An 11,465-nucleotide genomic window follows, 5' to 3' on the forward strand; every position below is an offset into this window, starting at 1 on the left:
GCTCTCCCATCAGCATAGAGCAGCTACACAAGCGATCTTACAGCAGCACAGCTGTATTGGTAGAGCTGTGCCACTGTAAGCTTGCAAGTGTCGACATGGCCCAAGATCATGTAATACTAAATTTTTAAAAATTACTTTTGCCACTACTGCAGCAGAGTTGTCACAGTGAAAGAACAGATGCAGAGATTGTTCTACTTCTACAGACATGTGAAGAAGGTACATGACAACTGAAGAAAAAGGAATGAAGTGCTACTAGAAACTGATTGAGCAGCATGAAGTTCCCATTTTCCTTAAGATTAGTCTCCTTTCCTCATTGAAAACTGGATTCACATGGTATGCTGGAGACCTCCAAACAAGAATTAGGTTGCATGTTTCAATGTCCTAAATGCTTGCACGTTAGAAGATACATACCCCTTCCTTGTTTTTTTGCCCTGACCCCATTTGTCATTGATTTACATAAGCCACTTATCTGCCTAAGCTCCCAGTCAATAACATACATAATCTCTTGTCCAGATTTTTACCCCCAGGAAACTTGTTCTCTCCCCCCCCCCCCCATTAGAAATATATTACTATTATAAACAGCAAATACTGTTTAATAGATAAAAATGGCTATTCTCAAAATATTTTCCTCTGTATGAACATATCCGTCTATCCTGAAATATTTCCATTTATAGGTAGTCTTACGTATCTTATCCATTTCCTGACCTACTCAGATGACCAATGATGTGGAGTTTAAGGATTACTTGGATAGATGAAGAAAAAAAAACCACCAAAAAAACCACACACATTATGAGTTCCTCAGAAATACATATAGGACATTGACAGAGGGCACTGCATCAGGCAGTGTTCAAATATTTGCCTGAATTCTCCACATTCTCATTTGGGGTCATTCCTCAGCTTCCACGTGGTCATACTGTCACTAATCTTTGCCATACCAACTCTTGCTCTATTTAGAGTACACCAATGTTTTGGTTTGAGGTCAATGCCTGGAGGGAGTTGTTCTGAAGGAACCAGATTCTCCAAAGTCAGCAATTTCCTGCAATTTTATTACTGTGTAGCCTTCCCCAGTAGTATTTTGGGATAGAGGCAAAGCTGTTTCTGGACTTCAGCCTACTGAGTAAAGAAAAGCATCCATGCAGTGGGTGTCTTGGATCACATACCTGATTTTGTTTCGCCTTTTTAGTAAAAGGCATCTTGTCTCGCTAACAGTGATGCAATTCCTGTGAGGCAGTATAGCAACAGTCCTTAAAACTACAACTTGGCATGTTCCCCTATTGTGTCCTTAGTTAGTTCCAGAATCTATCCCATTCATTAAGTCATGCTTATGAGTGTACCATTTACTAAGTCCTATCTTAAATTTTAATGAGATTTTAGCATCTCTTTATTCCACTGTAATTATGTTTAAAATTCTCCAGAAATATTTACTAGTGATTTCCTATTGTTTCTTTCAAAGTTTGGTGGATGCTCTTCTAACTTCAGATGTTCGTTTATCTGTACTAGCAAAAGCTAAATTCCTTCACAGTGTGTCTTCATAAATATCTGCCATGTCTAAGATTTAGATATTGCTAATCTAGCTTTTAAAAAGAACGTGTAGTCCTTTGATAGCACAAGATTGTCTTGTGCAACATCAGTAAGATATAGCTTTATAATGTAAGGCTTTCTTCTTTCATTATTCATGTTTGTGCCAAGATTAATCTCTGGCAAGGAAACATTAATAATGGGTAGAGCAGTTCAATATCTATTTATCGGGGGCTGACCCTTCTGAGGGGATCAAGTTGTAACTGATATTTCCTGATAATGTTCCCTTTAATTTTTTAAAAATGCCTCATAAATTATCTAAAATATAAATGTTATAATTGGCAGCTAAAATATACCATTTCATATTAAGATGAAGTCATCATGCTGGTTTGTTTCCATACCCTAGCTTTAACTTAATTCAGTGGTTCTCAAACTTTTGTACTGGTGACCCCTTTCACATAGCAAGCCTCTGAGTGTGACCCCTCCCCCTTATAAATTAAATAAATATATAAAAAAAGTGTAACACCATTATAAATGCTGGAGGCAAAGCGGGGTTTGCGGTAGAGGCTGACAGCTTGTGACCCCCCTGTAATAAATTCATGACCCCCTGAGCGGTCCTGACCCCCAGTTTGAGAACCCCTGACTTAAGGCATTTGTCTACAGTATACCAATTCAAGAGCCACTTCTGAATTCTTGTTCTCCATGCCATGAAGCTCAGGCATATCATGGAAGTTCTGCACTAGAGGCCTGGAAAGGAGCATGAAGGCCAGTGATAACGATACATCAGGCTGGCTGTATGACAGCAGTACAAATACACGTGTCAGTGCATACCAGCTCACCTATCTCCAATTGCTAAAAACTTGCCTCAGTGGCAACCTTCTATGAAAAAATAAGGGAATATAGGTTTAGAGGTATCATCAGGATAAAATGAATGAAGAACCCTAATAATGGGGGAGGGGGGATTGCAGACTTCCAGGAGAGACTGAACCATTTTTGTTGATAGGTATTCTAGGAAATGTTAATAAAAGCACAGTAAAGTTCTTACAATGCATACTAGCAAACAGTAAGAAAGTAACAGAAGTGCCTAGAAGCTTAATGGGGGAGGAGGAACGGGTATAGCCATTGGTGAGTGGAGACAAAGGCAGCCTTGTGGGTGAAATTAAGTTACTGGATGAAGAACTAGAAGTGGCTGGAGCAGTTACCTGTTAGCAGGCTTGATATGTTAGATTCTAGGAAAACGTGAAAGATGCAGGGGATTTGATAACATAGGCCTAGGGCATCATGAAAATGAATAGCCCATCTTATTTTTCAGTCTTCATTGTTAGTGTTCAGTAGGTGACTTTCTTATTCTACTAAAAGTAACAGAAATGCTGATCTGTTCTTAGAAATGCTAGCATAACTGACATAAGTGGTAGAAACAAGAAATGGAATAAACTGAAGCAGTGAAAATAATACTAACGTAAACCTTGTCAAGAGTTATAGCAAGATACAAAAGATTCATGCTCATCTCAAAGTAGTACATGATCCGTTTCCTCAAGATTAAACGAAACTGTCTAATTAAATGGAAGAACAAAACATGGACAGTTTGGGGATACTGAAAATAAGATATTCTCAATGTTATCTGTCTTAAACATCTAAACATGATACTTTAAGTCCCTGTTCCAGGCCTTACAACAGCTCTTCAAGATTGGCTTAATTCACAAAGTCTCTATTGCCCCCAAAGAGCAGAGATCAACTACTGATCAGCCACTAACACTGAAAGACCGAGACTTGAATTTGGAAAAAAAGTTGCAAGTTTCTTTTAAGAAAGCATTATCTTCAATGCAGCATAAAACAATCAGGGAAAAAACATTAAGTGAACTTTGCCCTGGATATACTGCCCTAGATAGATTAAAACTCATAGGCCCAATACCAGATGCTATAGATGAAGAAAGAGGAAGTTTTAAAGGGGAGAAAAAAAATGAAAGAATGAGCATTGGCATTAAACACCAGATAGCTGTTTGAACATGAGTATATTTAGCATAATACAGAACATGAGAAATGGCCCAACAACTAAAAAACCAAAGCCACAGAACCAAGTTGATATAAGTCCAAGTTGAAGATGTGACACAAGATTGTAGAGACAAGTACAAAGAAGTCTTCAGACAACAAAAGTAAAAAGTGAGAGCTTCTCAGGTGCAATCATTCTAAACATCTGCAAACAAACGTCAGGGGCATTCAAGCACACTATTTAAACTGTACTTAGAAAGAGTTAACACATAATGGAAGTTCAAATTCTTCCTCAACTACCATGCATCTGTTGATTGATAGAAAGGAGAATTTATGACCCAGTCTCCCTGGTGAAAGTTGGTAGACACAATCCTCCTGAGAGTTCTACACTGACACCCATCAGCAGTTTGTTGTATTTGTATTGAGAATGGACCACGGGGAAAACTGAACAATATTTTACATAAGAGACTCAGATGGTCTAAATTTATAAAAGCAATCACAGGAGATTTTAGAGCTATTTGACAGATTACAGGCTGTAATCTACTGCCAAAGTCTTAGTGGAAGTCTGGAGGATCTAATTAACAGAACTGGAACTACACAGATGAAAAATCAAAGATGGCTGAGATAATATGGAACATGTTACTTAACCAACAAAGCTGACCCCAAATATTAATGCCATATGTTGAGACCAGAGCAGGAAGCAACAAGTAATATGTAGATGATGGAACAAAAGCTGAATTTTTTCCTTCTCTTCTAGCATTTATAATTGAAGATCCAGATTTTTAATCCCAGAATTGATGTTTGCAAAGGTAGGTATTCTGCAGTTTCCCATTCTGATGCCACAAATTATGAAAACAAAATCAGAGTACAAGCCAGCTGAATTCAGAATTCTGTCATACCTACCGTCTTCTCCAGGCAGCTCAGCATCAATTGATCATATTAGCAGAACTGCCCTGAATGCCCTCCCAGCCAAAAACAATATTTCCAACTTTTGGGAGCACAAACCCATTAAAAAAAACATTAGACATTTTCATATGGTCCTAGAAACTATTTCACTATGTTTTAAATGATTCATGCTCAAGTTTCTCTCAATAAACCAAGGTAATAGCATTATTGTAAATCAGTAACCTCATAACCCTACACTGAACCATTCCCATGACAGTAATCAGCTGTCCAACCACTGTTTAACTTGAACAGTCACTACACAAATGAGTCACCATACAATTATATATTTGGAGGCTGTAAGTGCAAAAAAATTCTCACTTAAGTTCATAACATAGGAAGACATTATCACTAAATCTACGATAAGCAGTCATATGATTGAACAGAACTGAGTTTAAAAGAACAGGAGTACTTGTGGCACCTTCTCTGAGGTGCCACAAGTACTCCTGTTCTTCTTTTTGCGGATACAGACTAACACGGCTGCTACTCTGAAACCTAACATATTTGAGTTTGTGGTCATCTATAGCTAATCCAATTGATATAATTAACCAAGAACAATCTATTTTAAACTCTCTAAAAATACACCAGTTACAAAACAATTACATGGCTAGTTACAACCAACATATAACCAATTTCACAGGATGAATATTTAGTTCAAGCTACAGTATATTTAGCATAATACAGAACACAAACCTACCTTTAAAAGCCACACCCAACAATGCACTGTGCTCCAAATGAATAGCGATATTATAGAGGCTATTGTGGCTAAATGGCACATGCATCACTAATTTAAAAATCAAAGTATCAGAGGGGTAGCCGTGTTAGTCTGAATCTGTAAAAAGCAACAGAGGGTCCTGTGGCACCTTTGAGAGTAACAGAAGTATTGGGAGCATAAGCTTTCGTGGGTAAGAACCTCACTTCTTCAGATGCAAGAAAAATCAAAACAAATCTCAAATGTATGAGTCATCTCAGAGTAAGCAAATCCAGTCAGAAATGGTGGGACAGGAGGCAGCACATATATACAGATTTTGCAGTACCGCCATGGGTCACTAAAATATATATTAAAAATTTAAGACCAAAACACACACCATGGAACATGGGGATATTAGATTTAGTACCAACCCCATTTTGAAGAGTTAAACTATTTATATCAATGTTATTTCTGTTCTAATATTCTATTACCCACTATCCCTTCCAAAGCCTGAGATTTTTGAACAGCTGGGACAACAATCTTGCATTACTGTAATCCCAGTTCCAATCCATCAATTTGGAAAGGGTGCACTTTAAACACACCACCATATCATTTGTAAATCGCGTTTCCTTTACTTAAGCTATGTTATACTGATATAGCCCAAATGACACTGGGTTTTATGTTAACAATATAGCCTATCTGCCCACATTTAAAAACATGGCTTACAAAGATCTACTGTTCTACTAACCCAGAAAAGCTTTTGTCTTTCTGCCTGCATGGTTTTTAGCTACAGCAGAGTTAACATTCAGGGGAAGAGTAAAGGACTGCAGTTATTGCAAGAAATTAAAAAAGTCTATGATTAGTTATACTGAGACTATAATGCAAGGGCACATTACTATTTTGTTTATCACATTAAAAGGCTTCTAAAGAAACGTGTGTGCCCACCTCACCCCAACCATACATTTGGGATATATAATTTCTAGCCATCTGGCTAGTAACTAGAGGACCACAAACAGCACTGAGAAAGGTGAATGAATTCAGCAGAGATCTAAAAAACTAGAACTTCATAACCAGGCTCAAGTCGAGTATGGTTATTTGGAAACCTCTTAGAGTACTTCTAAGGTGCCTATCACCCTGCAGCCTATCACATTAACTTGCATTTACTGAATCTTTGTGGCCCAAGATTGGAAAGGTATCTGGTAATTGACATATCGTATTTAAAAAGCAGAAGATGGGAGTGTTTTCAGCCTCTCCCCTCTGTGGGAAGATCTGGGGGTTTATCTGCTGGAAGGAGGTGTGAGTAGTGACATAGCCCGGTCAATCACCAGCATTAATCATCCTTCAGGCAGCTCCCCGCGGCCTCAACAAGGCACAGCCCCGATGGGGGTACGGCGCTGGGGCTCCCAAGCCCGCGTCCGACTAGACACCCCAGCTCAGGTCGGCAGCCCACCCACCCAGCTACACGAGGCCCCAGCGCTAGACCCGTCCCCTGCCCGCCGGGGGGAAGGCTCTACCCGGCCCGGAGCTGAGCCCCCCCGCAGATCCGAGGAGGGGGGTCTGGGACTGACGGGAGCAAGTCAAGAACCCCTCGGCCTCCCGGCCCCGCTGCAAGCACCGAGCCCCTCGCAGAGGGAGAGGGCGACAGCCCGGGCCCGCAGCCCCCACGGACCCCCCGGCTCACCCAGAAGATGAGGTTGAGGAAGACCAGGACGGTTTTGGAGGAGGTGATCCCGCACTGCCCCATGGCTCCGGCTCCGGCACCCATCCGCTGCTGCCCCTCTCCGCTCCGCCGCCGCCGCCGCCAGCTGGCCGCCTGCCTCACGTGATCCGGGAAGGGACAAGCAAGGAGCCTAAGATGGCGGCTGCCTTTGTCACATGATGGGGGAGGTACCTAAGATGGCGCCCCCTTCTGCTCTTAAGGGAGCCGCAACCCTGTGGGGGGCAAGGTATGTATGTAAGGAATGAAAGACCTTGTCGGTCAAACACACACCCATCCTTATCGTACGCCCATGCACACGGCGGTGGGGCCTGGCCTGTGACATGGCACCCATGAAAGGCCCTGAGTCAGGGGTGTCCAAGAATGGCCGGGGGAATGTGATGTGACACAAAGGAGCAGTCAGGGTGGGCGAGGACAGGGCAGCTGGTTGAGCGCAGCTCTGCACTGGGTGCCTGCCCAGGAGCAGCAGGCGGGACAAGGGGCCCTGTATCACCAACTCAGTGCAGGCAATAAGCCCAAGTCTGGTCTCTAAAATCATGAGGTGAGCTTCAAAATCATGCAATTTAAAAAATAAGTTTGGATTATTTTATTTGGCTTCTAGGTTCTGCACCTTTAGGACACACCCAGGTCACGGTTTAAAGCTTTTCTCCACACCCAGGAGGAGTAGAAAATGCCTTTGGTTAAAGTGAAGTTTCTCCCATAATCCCCTGACACCAGGAGAGAAGGCTTTAAGGAAAACTAAGTATTGTGGGAACTCGCAGCACGGGAGAATTTCAAGGTGGTTTTGAGGTTAAGGCATGGGAGTGGGATTCAGGAGCTAGGTAGAGAGAGGGTGGACCAGTTGTTATGGTGTTAGCCTGGGATATGCAGCATTGCCAATCACAGATGTTCAAAAATAATGAGTCAGCTTGTTGCCGGCACAGAGTGCCCGAGGACAGCAACAGTGGGGTCCGTTGCCCAGTGTGCGTCATGCCAATAAACACACCAGGGTGGAGAAGCAATCAAAGTTTATTTGAGATCTCAAAGTGGTGCAAGGAGACAGGCACATCTCAAATCAAGCACACCAACATAAGCAGCCTTTGTCTTTTATACAGTTTGTAACTAAGCCTTTCCCTTCTTCCCCCGTCCTTTCTCACCCCCCCTCCTCCATTCCCACCTCTCCCCCTTTCTCCCTCTGGCTACAGTACACAACCTTGGCTATGCAGCTTGTTCTCACTGTTTTTTTTCTGCAAGTAATCTTGTCCTTTAGCTAGAAGCATGTAGGTTTCCCTTATCACTACTGCTTCCCAGCTGCTGGCCTGTGAGGTTAGTAAAGTTTAACATGCAGGGGCTTTGATTCACTTTGGCCTAGAGCAGGGGGGCTTCATCGACTCTCAGGTCTTCCAACCCTCTGAGTTACCTAGGGTGATGCCTAGTGACACCAACAACTCCCTCCTTTGAGAATACTCAACAAGCTTTTGGCTGAGTTTTCTTATATTCTGTGGACAAGATACGATTGAGTGCCATGGAGCTGGGGTTCTTAACGAGAGGGTATGCCAGGATTTTTGGGGGAACGGGGGGCACAAAGCCTATGGAGGAGCATCTTAAAACAAGCAATCAGGAGGAGAGTGACCAGGCATAGTACCACACCTGTGAGGAGGAGACGCACAAGGCCACCCCCCAGTCCTCCTAGGTCGGGCAACCAACTCCAAAGGGAATAGAAAACTGTGGGTTCCCTTTCCTGGGCCTTCCACTGCTCGAAAGCCTGTGGGGGAAATGGGAGTCAATGAGAGGAATGCCCCTATGGCAAAGAGTAACACAGTGGCAGACCCTGGACCTGATTCCATTTTTGGGCAGGTGACCCTGGGGCTTAACAATTACAATTCCCCAAATACTCACAAAATAACAATTACCAATAGCAGGCAGCCTGAAAACAAAAGGGACCAGGCCACCAGGTTAGGCCAGCCCTGTGAGAATAAACACAACCAATGATCAGAGTTTTAGCGGGGAGTGCGCTGCGACTGTCCAAAGAGATCACAGGGCATTCCCAGTAGACCTTATTGTCTTTTGAATAACAGTTTAAGTCACAGATCGTTGCTGGTAGTCCTTTTCCGTAGGCTGGACGGTCCAGCGTTCAGGAGCGGGCACTGCCTTCAGACGGGAGTGATGAATCCAGTTCTTGTGTCCCTCGACCTTTGCTGCTGTGTGGGAGACGAGCAGGACGGTGTGGGGTCCCTTCCACTTCTCTTGGAGACGCTCGTCCTTCCAGGTCCGAACGAGAACGGAGTCACCAGGTTGCAGGGAGTGGACAGGGGCATCCAGCGGGAGTGGCTGCAAATCGCTGGTATACCTGTGGAGAGAACAGAGAACAGCAGACAGAGAGCACATATACTGAGATAAAAAGCCACACCCCATTTCCCACTCCCCTGCCAGAACCGGTGTACCGTTCATAGGCCATGCCCTTCCAAACATAATCTCGAAGGGACTGAGTCCTAATCTGCCCTTAGGGAGAGCGCGAACTCGGAGCAAAACAAGGGGCAAAGCATCAGGCCACCGTAGGGAAGCCTCTCTGCCAGCGTGGGTGGTCTGATGTAGTTTCTGTAGCACTAGCCATATTAGATTCTTCGGTAGGAGGATTTTTCCTTCCATGGAGTGGAGCCATCCCTCCTTTGTCCGTTTGTAACAGTACCACTGCCGTCGGTGTACCACTCACAGTCTGCATTAGGGAGCGGCTGATCTTTTAAGTCCGGGCAGCTGGAGTATTGGGCATCTATGACCTCCAAACAGTCGTGTTCCTGCTCCTCTGTCTCCGGTAACAGGGTGGCTGGGTTAAGGGAGGGACAGGTCTGTAGGGTAACTTTAGGATTTTCTAACAGTTTAGCCTGATACCGAGCTACCCGAGCCTGTGTAAGCCAGAGACCACCCTTAGTATCCAGCAGGGCTTGGACCATGTGGGGAGTATACACTTGCACAATTCCCCCCAGTGTCAGTTTCTCGGCTTCCCCAAGCACTAGGGCAGTTGCTGCGACCGCCTGTAAACATGCCGGCCACCCTTTGGCAACTCGATCCAGTTGTTTAGAGAAATATGCCATGGGATGTTTCCAGGTGCCCAATAACTGAGTAAGCACTCCCAGGGCCACCCCTTTCCTTCCATGCACATACAGTTGGAGCGGCTTAGTGAGGTCCAGCAGACCCAGGGCTGCTATGGTCTTTGGTTAGCACTTCTTTTATCTGTGAGAAAAGAAACCTAACACATTTCATTAATGCCTGGCAGTATTTTGCAGATCTCATAGTTGCTTGGGCACATTCAGGCCCCCCTTTTCTTGGTTGTCAGCCAAGTCTTAGCTGTGAACAATGTCCTTGGATGGGGCCAGCATCTTATCTTTGGACTGAGCTTGCTAGCTATATTTTCCAGTTAACTCGTTCTGTTCTTTTTCCTTCTCCCTTTCTTGGCTTCTTTTAACCTACAAAGGAAACTTCCACTTTTAACTCATACACCTTTTCCCAACAATGAACACATACCCATTGCCATTATACACCCTTCCAGTAAAATAACTTCTATACAGAGCTTTGAAGCAACAAACCAGGGCGAGCACACCCACTTTTGAGGATTCCACTTGGTACAACCTCTGGTGTCCAATAGCTTTCCTTTTTAAAGCCTTAAATGCCTTGTCGGCTTCTGAGGACCAGTGAAAGGGGTCGTGATCCACTCCCTTAACGCATTCGTACAAGGGTTTAGCCCACAGTCCAAACTCTGGGATCCATATTCTGCAGAAGCCTGCCATGCCCAGAAACACCCTGAGCCGTTTATGATTGCTTGGGATAGGAATTTGGCAGATAACTTCCTTTCTTTCGTTTGAAAGCTGGCGCTCTCCCTGCCTTATGTGAAGCCCTAAGTATTGTACTTCTGTGAGGGCAATCTGAGCCTTACTCTGTGCTACCCAATATCCTCGGAGTCCAGCAAAGTTTAGGAGGCTCACAGTGGCTTTAAGGCAAGGGATTAGACCCACAGCGGCAATTAACAAGTCATCTACATATTGCAGGAGGAGGGACCTTGTCCCTCATTGTCCCCCGGAACCCCCCCGAGCGCCGCCCCCCCACCGCACGCCGCGCCGCCGGAGCGCCCCCCCGCCCCCCGCGGAATGCTGCGCCGCACTGCCCCCCACCACCCCAAGATTGGCCGCTCCTTACCAGGTGCCGCCCCAAACATGTGCTTGGTTGCCTGGTGCCTGGAGCCGGCCCTGTCCCCACTGCAGCCCTGGGGCCAGAGGAGCTCTGTGACACTGCCGCAGCCAAGTACTTGTGAATACATTTATTCAGATGGCTCCACGGTGCATGTATTTTCACTGAAATGGTGTGTGTACTGTTATTTCCTTGCATATGATGTATATGCATGTGTTGATATGGTATAACGCACCCCTCCAAAAGCGGTCAAATTTAAATTCCAGCGCATGCCCCTGAGGAGAAGGTATTTGAACAGTGATCTACGACTGCTCACACGTGCTTTTACCACTAGCCTATGGAATGTGCTGATGTACAGCAGCTCCCTCAATCTCTTCTGTTGAAGTTATTCCACTTTAATTAAATAAGTATTAATTAGGCTAGTAAAAAAAGTTAGAATGGCTGTAT

At 44.4% G+C, this 11,465-nt stretch overlaps 1 protein-coding gene across 1 annotated transcript in view; it reads right to left on the reverse strand.

Moving 5' to 3' along the window:
* Nucleotides 1-10,352, reverse strand: part of TSPAN3 (tetraspanin 3) — a 36,472-nt gene extending 26,120 nt beyond the window's left edge. Inside the window, exons 1-2 of the mRNA XM_065558418.1 lie at nucleotides 8,487-10,352; nucleotides 6,822-7,072 (exon numbers count right to left, since the gene is read on the reverse strand). Coding sequence (XP_065414490.1) covers nucleotides 6,822-6,905 — 84 coding nt within the window. The 5' untranslated portion in view covers nucleotides 6,906-7,072; nucleotides 8,487-10,352. The remainder of the gene's footprint in view (nucleotides 1-6,821; nucleotides 7,073-8,486) is intronic.
* Nucleotides 10,353-11,465: the final 1,113 nt, after the last annotated feature.

Source organism: Chrysemys picta, chromosome 10 (genome assembly GCF_011386835.1).
Source record: "Chrysemys picta bellii isolate R12L10 chromosome 10, ASM1138683v2, whole genome shotgun sequence".
Taxonomy (NCBI): Eukaryota; Metazoa; Chordata; order Testudines; family Emydidae; genus Chrysemys; species Chrysemys picta.